The sequence below is a fragment of the Penaeus chinensis genome, chromosome 31, assembly GCF_019202785.1.
Source record: "Penaeus chinensis breed Huanghai No. 1 chromosome 31, ASM1920278v2, whole genome shotgun sequence".
NCBI classification, from domain to species: Eukaryota; Metazoa; Arthropoda; class Malacostraca; order Decapoda; family Penaeidae; genus Penaeus; species Penaeus chinensis.
Window position 1 is genome coordinate 10,203,354 of NC_061849.1, and position 12,500 is coordinate 10,215,853.

General features: G+C 45.6%; 2 protein-coding genes across 2 annotated transcripts in view; one reads left to right on the forward strand and one right to left on the reverse strand.

The window, feature by feature from the left end:
- Positions 1-3,825, forward strand: part of LOC125041667 (ATP-dependent RNA helicase DDX54-like) — an 18,069-nt gene extending 14,244 nt beyond the window's left edge. Inside the window, 5 exon segments of the mRNA XM_047636834.1 lie at positions 1,101-1,262; positions 1,768-1,973; positions 2,246-2,384; positions 3,241-3,409; positions 3,524-3,825. Of these exon segments, the coding sequence (XP_047492790.1) occupies positions 1,101-1,262; positions 1,768-1,973; positions 2,246-2,384; positions 3,241-3,409; positions 3,524-3,783 (936 nt within the window). The 3' untranslated portion in view covers positions 3,784-3,825.
- Positions 3,826-5,697: 1,872 nt separating this feature from the next.
- LOC125041668 (tubulin alpha-3 chain) lies at positions 5,698-8,118 on the reverse strand. The gene is made up of 3 exons (XM_047636836.1): positions 7,981-8,118; positions 7,049-7,271; positions 5,698-6,886 (listed from the first exon to the last, which is right to left on the reverse strand). The coding sequence occupies exons 1-3, from the start codon at positions 7,981-7,983 to the stop codon at positions 5,757-5,759; spliced, it is 1,356 nt and encodes a 451-aa protein (XP_047492792.1). The 5' UTR covers positions 7,984-8,118; the 3' UTR covers positions 5,698-5,756.
- Positions 8,119-12,500: the final 4,382 nt, after the last annotated feature.

Consider the following 12,500-nt stretch of genomic DNA (forward strand, 5'->3'; position numbering starts at 1 on the left):
TCTTCTTCTTCTTCATTCTTCTCTCTTTCTTCTTCTTCTTCTTCTTCATTTCTTCCTCTCTTCTTCCTTTCTTCTTCTTTTTCTTCTTCTTCTTCCTCTCTTCTTCTTCTCCTTCTTCTTCTTCCTCTCTTCTTCTTCCTCTCTTCTTCTTCTTCTTCTTCTTCTTCTTCTTCCTCTCTTCTTCTTCTTCTTCTTTTTCATCTCTTCTTCTTCTTCTTTTTCATCTCTTCTTCTTCTTCTTCTTCTTCTTCTTCTTCTTCTTCTTCCTCTCTTCTTCTTCTTCTTCCTCTCTTCTTCTTCTTCTTCCTCTCTTCTTCTTCTTCTTCTTCTTCTTCCTCTCTTCTTCTTCTTCTTCTTTTTCATCTCTTCTTCTTCTTCTTTTTCATCTCTTCTTCTTCTTCTTTTTCATCTCTTCTTCTTCCTCTCTTCTTTCTTTCTTATTCTTCCTCTCTTCTTTCTTTCTTCTTATTCTTCCTCTCTTCGTTCTTCTTCTTATTCTTCCTCTCTTCTTTCTTTCTTCTTATTCTTCCTCTCTTCTTTCTTTCTTCTTATTCTTCCTCTCTTCTTTCTTTCTTCTTATTCTTCCTCTCTTCTTTCTTTCTTCTTATTCTTCCTCTCTTCTTTCTTTCTTCTTATTCTTCCTCTCTTCTTTCTTTCTTCTTATTCTTCCTCTCTTCTTTCTTTCTTCTTATTCTTCCTCTCTTCTTTCTTTCTTCTTATTCTTCCTCTCTTCTTTCTTTCTTCTTATTCTTCCTCTCTTCTTTCTTTCTTCTTATTCTTCCTCTCTTCTTTCTTTCGTCTTATTCTTCCTCTCTTCTTTCTTTCTTCTTATTCTTCCTCTCTTCTTTCTTTCTTCTTATTCTTTCTTTCTTCTTATTCTTCCTCTCTTCTTCTTCTTCCTACTTTCTTCTTCTTCTTGTGAATGAGTGAGAGAGTTTAGTGAGTTGATTGGCCACATCTGCTTCAGACCACAAGACAGTGTGTCCATTTTAGGTTAAGAGTGATCTTAGGCCTATATGTAATAGATATAGAGAGGAAAGACTATTAAAGCAATGCAATGCAGATTTTGTACGTTCCTGATTATGCTGCGTGTTTTCCAGACTGTCTTTGAGATGAGCAAAAACAAGTCGGAGTTCAAGTCGAAGGTACTGTCCAACATGCAGGAGAAGAGGGATCACGATGAAGCCCGTATCAAGGCCTTCCAGAAGACCCTACAGGAGAAGAGAGAAGCAAAGGAGGAGAAGGAAGCAAGCGCAAAGGAGGTAGGCTGATGGATAGCTAGTGGATCAGGTGTTGAGTCTGGTACCTTGTAAGGAGACTGGGCAATCATAATATAATTGTAAGAAATGCTTTCAGACTTTCAGACTGAAAAGCTGTTTCTCACAACTTCACCCATTGGTACCAGGTTGAAGGCTTTGAATGTAAAATATGGGATTAAATTCCAGTGCTTGGCTTGGTGACCTTTCCAACACTTGCTGCTCCTTGCCATTTGACATCAGATGAACTAAGGCAGTCATATGATTTGAACTACTGTCTGTCTCATGCATTGTTTTTATTTACTCTTGTCTAGCAGCATGTATGTGCTGATTCATTCCTGTCTTTATTATACAGCTTTTTCCAGTGATTATTGTAGGCTAGTTTGATATACTTCCACTTATTCCTATAATGTGAATATTAAAAAGAAGTTAACAAATGCACCAAGAGGATCTATTGGTAGATATTTTTTTGTGTATTTGCTTGTTTATTAAAATCCTTATATAACTACAGAGTTTAGAGAGAGTGCAGAAGTTGGAGCAGAGCACAGCTGAGGAGGTTGAGGACACCTTTGCCAATGTCAGGAATGCTAACAAGTATAAGAACATGAAAGCCAGGTTTGAGAGTCAGTACAACTTTGTTGAAAAGGAGAAAGAAGACTTCAGAGATAAACAGTTCTACATTCCTTACACACGAGGAGAACTTGAAAATTTAGATGGGTATGTAGGCTGTGGTGCTGTACTATTTCTACTTCAAAACAGGGATTATATGATTATAACGCTAACATTATACCCCAAAATAGATTATCATAACCTGTTAATGATCTATAAACTTCGAACAGAGGATATATTGCCTAGTAATGATATTCTTGTTAAGTACTTTTTATCATATTGCTAAATAATCAGCATATCCTCTGATTTTATTCTTAGTGTTTGTAAGGAAACCAAATATGTCAGTGTTATTTTGTAAGTAATAGAAATTTCTCTTGCAGTGCTGGAGTAGGCAGTAGTTTCCACAAAGACACAGCAGAGGCAGCAATGGATCTTACGTTTGATGATGAAGAGACAGAGAGACAGAACAAATCACACATGAGATGGGATCGTAAGAAGAAAAAGTTTGTCGGCGTGCAAGTGAGTTTGTGTAGTACATTTAACATTTTCATTTCTGTTTTAAGCCCCCCTCCCCTATATATATATATGTGCGTGCGTGCGTGCGTGCGCACATGCATTCGTACACACACACATTCGCACACACACATTCGCACACACACATTCGCACACACACACATTCGCACACACACATTCGCACACACACATTCGCACACACACATTCGCACACACACACATTCGCACACACATTCGCACACACACACATTCGCACACACACACATTCGCACACACACACATTCGCACACACACACATTCGCACACACACACATTCGCACACACACACATTCGCACACACACACATTCGCACACACACACATTCGCACACACACACATTCGCACACACACACATTCGCACACACACATTCGCACACACACACATTCGCACACACACACATTTGCGCACACACACACACACACACACACACACACACACACACACACACACACACACACACACACACTCTCTCTCTCTCTCTCTCTCTCTCTCTCTCTCTCTCTCTCTCTCTCTCTCTCTCTCTCTCTTTTTCTCTTGTTTGCACATACTGAATTACACACTTCTTCTTTCTCCTGGCTCTCCTTTCTCCTTTCTTTCCAGCACATTACATAGAACATAATGACTTCCTGATCCAAGAAGTATTTTGTTCACTTTTAGACAGCCTGACCTAGTTTGGGATATGTAAGTCAAGACTTTAAAGTGTTAGGTCTTTCAGTAATGTTGGTTTATCTTCTTTATGTAGTTAGCAATCAAAAGCAAAACAGGCTTATTAAAAAAAAATGTAATTATATCCACTTAAATTTATATTATGTGTAATTTCAGAATGAAAAGAGGATCAAGACAGAGTCAGGTCAGAGTATAAGTGCAACATACAAGACAAACCGCTACAAGAGGTGGCTGAAGACAGGCAGGCAACACAAGGAAGTTGATGAAGAGGAAGAAGCCGAGGCAGCCAACACGAGGGAGGGAAGGAAGGCAGGAGGCGTGAAGAGTATGTGTTATATTGCTTTTTGTTATGTGCATGTCTGTCTGGTCGCCTTTGTTATATATACGATTTTGAGGTCTGTGTTACTGACTGCCATTAACTAAGACCTCTCCTTTGCAGCTCTGAATGAGAAGTCATTCGGCAAGCATCATCCCCTGATGGAGGGCAAAATTCCAACGTTCAAGAGAGGACCGAGGATAGAACTGAGATCAGAGGAACGATTCCAGAAGAACATCAAGAGGAGAGATGAGACCTTTAAGAAGGCCAAGCTAGGAAGAAAGAAGAACCAGTTGGCTTTGAGGCAGAAACTGAAGCAGCATCGTAAGATGTTGAGGCTTCAGAGACAGGGAATTAATTACACTATGGATGGGGATTTATAGATTTTAGGATTGTAATGTGTTTAATAAAGTCTCTGTAAGGAGTGACTTCCCTTTTTTATCCTCTTTTGAATTAATTTTTTCATGAATATTTTCATGTTGACAGTTTAGAATAGTTGATAAAGCGCAACTTATTAAATGTGGGTATGCCCATCCAAAGGTGTTTACAAACAAATGTTTATCAGCATTTTGTTAGTTTAAACTTTATCTTTAGCATTGATTATTCATTTATTGGACCGTAATAATTAGAGTGCATAAACATAAACATATTGAGGATCATGTTATAAATGAAAGTTTATTCTAACAATATATCAAATATATGCAGTGGTCTGACAAAACTTTTGGACATGCATACATTCAAATACAGTTGCTGAAGAAGCTTTATAGAACTTTTTTTTCAATTATATGATAAAAGGAACAAGAACTATACCTGTTCACCCTCAAATGAAGTTCAAATTGAAATGATTCTAGTTTGATGTTAATCTTGTTTGACTTTAAACAAATGAACTTCAGTATAAGAGATGAATGATACATTTTCTAATGATATGAGGGCTGTTAACTGACTGGGGGTTGCTTTCTTGTAACGATAGGTGCTCCAAGCTGCACGCTTCAATCGAAGCACTTTGGTACAATGAGTTCCAACACGGAACACATTTGGAAGTGTAAGGTAGGGAAGTTCGGGGAATGGTTGTATAGGCTCCATTTAGGATAATGGCTGTGAACTATAGAAGCATGTCTGATGTGGAAGAGAAGGATGGAGGAAAGTCAAGGGTAATGAGAGAGAGATGCCAGTCAGTACTGTCAAACCACCGGCAACGGGGGTTAGGGAGTGGGACATAGGAACCAGGAAAAGGAGAATAGGAAAGCGATTACTATAATTAAGGTGATCTAGAACTGACCAATGGAAGTCTAGATAAAGGGAAGAAGAGCAGAGATCTAACCATGAAAAGGATTGGGTGCGCATGTCAAAGGGAGTGGGACGGTTTGAATTTTGGAGGATAAGGTAACCTCGGAGTTATAATGGAGTCACCCCAACGAGTGAGGCGACAGTTAAAATCACCAACAATTAGGGAAAAGGTGACGAGTTGGGAAAGGTAAAGTGGTTTGTAAGGGAGGTATAACTTTCATGATGAACAAGTATGGAGGAGGCAGGTAGAGTGAAGGGATGATCGAAAATGGCAATTAGGAATAATTGGGAAAGAAAAGGTTCACCCATCAGGGTCCCCATGCGGGGTAAATGTTGGACAATCAACCAAGGGAATACTATGCCCATGGCTCCCAGTGTTCATGACTGACAGAGCCTTGCATTCATTCAACACTTCTCACACCTAAGGAACTCGACAAGGGAAGGGATAGGGGAAAATTGAGAAAAAGGATAACATTAAAGGAGACGGACTCCAAGGTAGGGGAGGTTACCCAAGCCCCCAACAACGAGCAAGTCTGGGGGGTTAAAGTCATTTCAACAATCATTTCTAGGTCAAGTTATTACAAGGTTTTAGCGTTGGCTTTTTAACCATGGCAATGGGAAGGTCAATACCTCAAAACTTGCGGGAGTTATTGAAGAGTGCAAACTTTCAGTAGATTGGCTGGATAACTTTATAACTATGATGCTTACATGCATTCTTATTATCAAGGTGCCTGATACTGAACAATAGTGCAAGATAAGTTTCTACGAACTAGAGCCGACAAGCCACTTGTAAATAACTGAAAGCTAAGTGGTTTTTCCATGTACAAATTGATAATAAACAGCAATTTGGTACTTTTGAATTTTGCAGTTTAGAACAGATGAGGGAACTGTTACTCAATTCAGCCTCTTACGAGGCACTGGCCAAACAGTTGACTTTAAACGTGTTCTACTTTAGCTTCCTCGCATTGCTCCATTAACCTTTTAATTCTGGGATAAGCAAAACATTTAAATGGACAAGTAGTTTTTTATTTTGGACAGAATGTGAAGAATGGAATGTGTTTGGTCGAGTCTAGTATTCGTCGCCCTCGGCCTCGCCCTCAGCGTCGGCGGAGTCGACTCCGACCTCCTCGTAGTCCTTCTCGAGGGCGGCCAAGTCTTCGCGGGCCTCGGTGAACTCGCCCTCCTCCATGCCCTCGCCCACGTACCAGTGCACGAAGGCGCGCTTGGCGTACATGAGGTCGAACTTGTGGTCGAGGCGCGCCCAGGCCTCGGCGATGGCGGTGGTGTTGGACAGCATGCAGACGGCGCGGGACACCTTGGCCAGGTCGCCGCCGGGCACCACGGTGGGTGGCTGGTAGTTGATGCCCACCTTGAAGCCCGTGGGGCACCAGTCGACGAACTGGATGGAGCGCTTGGTCTTGATGGTGGCGATGGCGGCGTTGACGTCCTTGGGCACGACGTCGCCACGGTACAGCAGGCAGCAGGCCATGTACTTGCCGTGGCGCGGGTCGCACTTGACCATCTGGTTGGCGGGCTCGAAGCAGGCGTTGGTGATCTCCGACACGGACAGCTGCTCATGGTAGGCCTTCTCGGCCGAGATGACGGGCGCGTAGGTGACCAGAGGGAAGTGGATGCGCGGGTACGGCACCAGGTTGGTCTGGAACTCCGTCAGGTCCACGTTGAGCGCGCCGTCGAAGCGCAGCGACGCCGTGATGGACGACACGATCTGGCCTATCAGGCGGTTGAGGTTGGTGTAGGTGGGGCGCTCGATGTCCAGGTTGCGGCGGCAGATGTCGTAGATGGCCTCGTTGTCGACCATGAAGGCGCAGTCGGAGTGCTCGAGCGTGGTGTGCGTCGTGAGGATGGAGTTGTAGGGCTCGACGACGGCGGTGGCGACCTGCGGGGCGGGGTAGATGGCGAACTCCAGCTTGCTCTTCTTGCCGTAGTCGACGGACAGGCGCTCCATGAGCAGCGAGGTGAAGCCGGAGCCCGTGCCGCCGCCGAACGAGTGGAAGATCAGGAAGCCCTGCAGCCCCGTGCAGTTGTCGGCCAGCTTGCGGATGCGGTCCAGCACCAGGTCCACGATCTCCTTGCCGATGGTGTAGTGGCCGCGCGCGTAGTTGTTGGCGGCGTCCTCCTTGCCGGTGATCAGCTGCTCGGGGTGGAACAGCTGGCGGTACACGCCCGTGCGGATCTCGTCTGCGGGGACGCGAGGTCAGCCCGGTTAGCAATCTAAGTCAGCGCCAATGCAAGCATGTCAACAGTATAAACAATATAGACAGTATAAACGGACAGTGCGTGGGCGGCCCGAGAACATTGCTCCCGAGGCCCCGCCCACTGGGGGGGGGGGGGGTTACTCACCAATGACGGTGGGTTCCAGGTCGACGAACACGGCCCTGGGGACGTGCTTGCCGGAGCCGGTCTCGCTGAAGAAGGTGTTGAAGGAGTCGTCGCCGCCGCCGATGGTCTTGTCGGAGGGCATCTGGCCGTCGGGCTGGATGCCGTGCTCCAGGCAGTACAGCTCCCAGCAGGCGTTGCCCATCTGGGTGCCGGCCTGGCCCACGTGCACGGAGATGCACTCACGCTGCGGGAGGAAGCGGAGGTCAGCGGAAGCGACATCAAGGGAGACAAAAAATGGTTAAGTGGCCCAGTGAAACTAACCCATACACTCGTTCCCAGAAGGAAGCCATTTCCCCCCAAAAAAGAACATACCAGCCCTCCCTTCCCGGGCTGGCCACCCGTCGGCGGCCCCTCGGCGCCCGTGGGGGTCACCGCGCCGGCCGCCGCTCAGCCGCTCGCCGTCCAACATCCCCTTATCCAATTACAAGAACAAAGACACGTCCCGCATGCTTGCTTCTAACCCTCTTAAACCCCGCAAACATCACTGATCTTACTCGACACCCAAGAAATTAAGAACAATCCACAAAAATAATTAGAACCCAAGCTCAGTCCCTAAGCCCCGTCCCTCCCGCCACGGCAGCGACGGAGGTCCCGCCCGCTTGCACGTGGAGGGCGCGGCCGCCTTTGTTCGCCCGGCGCCGCCCGCGAGACGCGCTTTCGGGCCTCGCGGGCGGCTCCTCGGCTCATTTCCCGGCCTGCGGTCCTCCGGCGCCGCGCTAATGGAACGGGGAAGGGCTGCTGTCACTTCACATTTCCCTCGCGCCTTCTCGATAAGATACGGATGAGGATATTGCACTAAAATGCGTTTCTCTCTCTTGGTTTCCTAATTATCTTCCCACTTATGATTTATCACTTCAGAAAAACCAAAACGCAGGCGTATTTTCTGCACTTACCATTTTGGCGGATGTGGTTTTAGGTTAAGAAACGGGAATAAAATGTAGCAGCAGCTATGGATCACAAGGAGCCGTGTATGATGCCCTCGTGAGTCCTACTGTTCAAACTTTCGCCGGTCCGGAGTATATATAGGGAGCGTGACGTCATCGCACGATCTCGTTCCTGATTGGTCGGCACCTTGCGGCTCGCCCTCTGATTGGTTGGAAAAGTGGCGCGAACGAGCCGGCGAGGCGACAAGGCCAAGATGGCGATGAACTTCATTTTTCGCCGACTCCGTTTTTCAACATTTTCGCTCTTTTTAACCCTTAATGACGATATATACGAATGGGCAATGGTTCTAGAATCTTCTAATATATCTCTTCTTCCATCCAGTCTATGCTATTGAATCTAACGTATCGTAAGACGGGAGAAAATAACCAAAAAAAAATAATAATCTGTCGGTGAATGACAGTCGATGGAGTCCGGATAATCGCATAATGGCGAAAGCATGTTTAACTATTAACATTAAATTCCTGATCTCTTCCCTTCAAATAATGCCTATTAACCCTTACCTATTATACATATTCAAGAAACACCTCCACAGAGCATCATAACAATCGGAATATCGATCAAACTCGCTCCATTTGGGAGAAAAGGACGAATGAAACTCTGAACATTGACCGTTATGCGACTAGCGATCCTTTTTCAAAAACGGAATCTTCTAGAAACGGATTATTTATTGAGCTTCTTAATGTCAGATACTTTCGGGAGTTTAAAGCTAGAATTTTGGGCTTATTCACCTCATCCGAAAATCTGAATAAGAACTGTATGATAAGGAGAGAAAGAGAATGAGAAAGAAATATTCATGCATGCTATTGTTGATCAAGACACATTCCAACTGCTTTTAACATGGAACAAGGAGTATAATCAACGGCATTTCATATCAACGAAAGATATGAGAATAATACACGGAGAGAATATTGAACACAGACTTAACTAACTGTAGAAAAAATAATAGTAATAATGTTCTCCGTTCCCGCAACACACAAGAATTTCACAACCGTCAGTCGCTACTGTATAACTTAATATCTCCTTAAATACAAAATAGAATAAATACAAATATAAACTACACATTCTTCAACAGACGCTTAACCCCCATTCCGATATAGGAGTCTCCAGAAATCGTAATAAGGGAGAGAAAAAAGGATATTAAAACAACAGGTTTGGTCGATTTTAAGGTGTGGCAAAGGGGGAGGGGGACCGGGAGGGGAGGGGAGAGGGAGAAGGAAGGGGAGGAGAGGGAGAAGGAAGGGGAGGGGAGGGGAAGGGAGAGGGAGCAAGAAGGGGAGGGGAGGGGAAGGGAGAGGGAGCAAGAAGGGGAGGGGAGGGGAAGGGAGAGGGAGAAGGGAAAAGAAGGGGAAGGGAGAGGGAGAAAGAAGGGGAGGGGAAGAAGGGAAAGGGTGAGGGAGGGGAGAAAGAGGGGAAGGGAAGGGGAGAGGGGGAAAGAGAGGTAGGAGAAGAAAGGGGAAGGGAGGGGGAGAAAGAGGGAGGGAGCTAACCTAATGGACCTATATTGGCATTATTCAAGGGCTGTTTTATGATCGTGTGTGTTCTATTTTCGTTGGTGGGGTCATTTATTACCATTTATTTTTTATCATTCTCTTTTGATTGTCGATTCTTGTCTCTCTTACTGTCTGTGTTTGTCTGTTTCTGTCTCTATTATCTATCTGTCTGTCTGTTTATTACTTTGCAACTATTTGTCTGTCGCTATCTATCGATCTCGCTCTGTCTATCTGTCCGTCACTATTTCTGTGTCATAATTTCTCTCTCTCTCTCTCTCTATCTATCTATCTATCTATCTATCTATCTATCTCTCTCTCTCTCTCTCTTTCTCTCTCTCTCTCCCTTCCTTCCTTTCATCCCTTCATCCTTCCTCCCTCCTTACCTTCCTCTCTTCTTTCTCTCCTTCCTTCCTTTCTTCCCCTCTTTCTTTTCCCCCTCCCTCCTCCCTTCATCCCTCCCCCTCTCTATCCCTCCTCCCTTCTTACCTTCCTCTCTTCTTTCTCTCCTTCCCTCCTTTCTTCCCCTCTTTCTTTTCCCTCCTCCCTCCCCCCTTCCCTACCTACCCTCCTTCCCTCCCTACCCTCCTTCCCTCCCTACCCTCCTTCCCTCCCTACCCTCCTTCCCTCCCTACCCTCCTTCCCTCCTTCCCTCCCTACCCTCCTTCCCTCCCTACCCTCCTTCCCTCCTCCGTCCCTCCCTCTTTCTCCCGCTCTCTCTCCGTCCAGACACACCCTTACACATACAAATTTCCACAGTACCCGTGACTCACAACTCATACGAAGGTAGTGAGTCATCCTTGTGATATCATCTCTCCCTCCCCCTCTCTCTCTCTCTCTATCTCTGTCTCTCTGTCTCTCTCTCTCTCTCTCTCTCTCTCTCTCTCTCTCTCTCTCTCTCTCTCTCTCTCTCTCTCTCTCTCTCTCTCTCTCTCTCTCTCTCTCTCTATCTCTGTCTCTCTCTCTCTCTCTCTCTCTCTCTCTCTCTCTCTCTCTCTCTCTCTCTCTCTCTCTCTCTCTCTTTCTCTCTCTCTCTCTATCTCTGTCTCTCTGTCTCTCTGTCTCTCTCTCTCTCTCTCTCTCTCTCTCTCTCTCTCTCTCTCTCTCTCTCTCTCTCTCTCTCTCTCTCTCTCTCTCTCTCTCTCTCTCTCTCTCTCTCTCTCTCTCTATCTATCTATCTATCTATCTATCTATCTATCTATCTATTTATCTATCTATCTATCTATCTATCTATCTATCTATCTATCTTTCTATCTATCTATCTATCTATCTATCTATCTATCTATCTATCTATTTACTCATCAGTCTGTCTGCCTGCTTATCTATTCATTTATCTATATTAATATCTTATCTCGCGTCATTCAGTTTCCGTGAATTGGTAAAGCGAGATAATTAGAGAGAGGGAGACACAGAGAGAGAGATAGGGAGAAAGGGAGAGAGAGAGAGGGGGGGGGAGGGGGGGAGAAAGAGAGAGTGAGAGAGTGAGAGAGTGAGAGAGTGAGAGAGTGAGAGAGTGAGAGAGTGAGAGAGTGAGAGAGTGAGAGAGAGAGAGAGAGAGAGAGAGAGAGAGAGAGAGAGAGAGAGGGAGAGAAAGAGAGAGTGGGGAGAGGGGGGGAGAAAGAGAGAGAGTGTGAGAGAGAGAGAGTGAGAGAGAGAGAGAAAGAGAGAGAGAGAGAGGAGGGGGGAGGAGGGAGAAAGAGAGAGAGTGGGAGAGAGAGAGAGAGAGAGGGGGGGAGAGAGAGAAAGAGAGAGAGAGGGGGGGAGGGGGAGAGAGAGAGGGGGGGAGGGGGGAGAAGAGACAGACAGACAGACAGACAGACAAACAGACAGATAGATAGACAGAGAGAGAGAGAGAGAGAGAGAGAGAGAGAGAGAGAGAGAGAGAGAGAGAGAGAGGGAGACAGAGACAGAGACAGAAACAGAGAGAGAGAGAGAGAGAGAGAGAGAGAGAGAGAGAGAGAGAGAGAGAGAGAGAGAGAGAGAGAGAGAGAGAGAGAGAGAGAGAGAGAGAGAGGGAGACAGAGACAGAGACAGAGACAGAGACAGAGACAGAGAGAGAGAGAGAGAGAGAGAGAGAGAGAGAGCAAGCTCAATACTCTGCCTAACGGTTGTAATAAGCAGCTGTTGTATGACCGACCGACCATTGGCTAGCATCATCTACCATCTCACACGCCGAAAAGCCTATCCCTCCCCCCTCCCCCTCCCCCCCAGCTATTCCCGCCTAACAAGCAAACGTGTCATCTTGAAAGCATACCACTGAAAATTCTCTTAAATGACGCTTAAGTAGATTTTCAAATGTTAAGACACGGTCGGATTAAGGCAACCCGCTTATACAAAGGGTTAGTCATTGTCTTTGTTTGTTTTTTTTTCTTTTAATTCTTTGGCATTTCTCGTTTCCTATGCAAAGAGGTGAGTGAGTGGTAGATGTAGACAGCCCAGTCGCGAGGCAGTCTTCCAGTCTTGTAGATTTAGACCGGAAGATCACAATAACCGAACTCCATACAGGTTTGTGACGTCATGAGGTGACGTCATGGCAGAACTATGAATTTTATTTTATTTATTTTTTTCTTTCTCTCTCTATCTCTCTCTCTATCTATCTACCTCCCCCACTCTCTCTCCCTATATATCCATCTATCTATCTATCGATCTATCTATCTACCTCCCCCACTCTCTCTCCCTATCTATCCATCTATCTATCGATCTATCTATCTACCTCCCCCACTCTCTCGCACTATCTATCCATCTATCTATTTATCGATCTATCTATCTACCTCCCCCACTCTCTCTCACTATCTATCCATTTAACTATCTATCTATCCATCTATCTTTCTCCCTAACCCCCCCCCCCTCTCTCTCTCTCTCTCTCTCTCTCTCTCTCTCTCTCTCTCTCTCTCTCTCTCTCTCTCTCTCTCTCTCTCTCTCTCTCTCTCTCTATCTCTATCTCTCTCTCTCTCTTCTCATTTACATACACGGTTCTCATA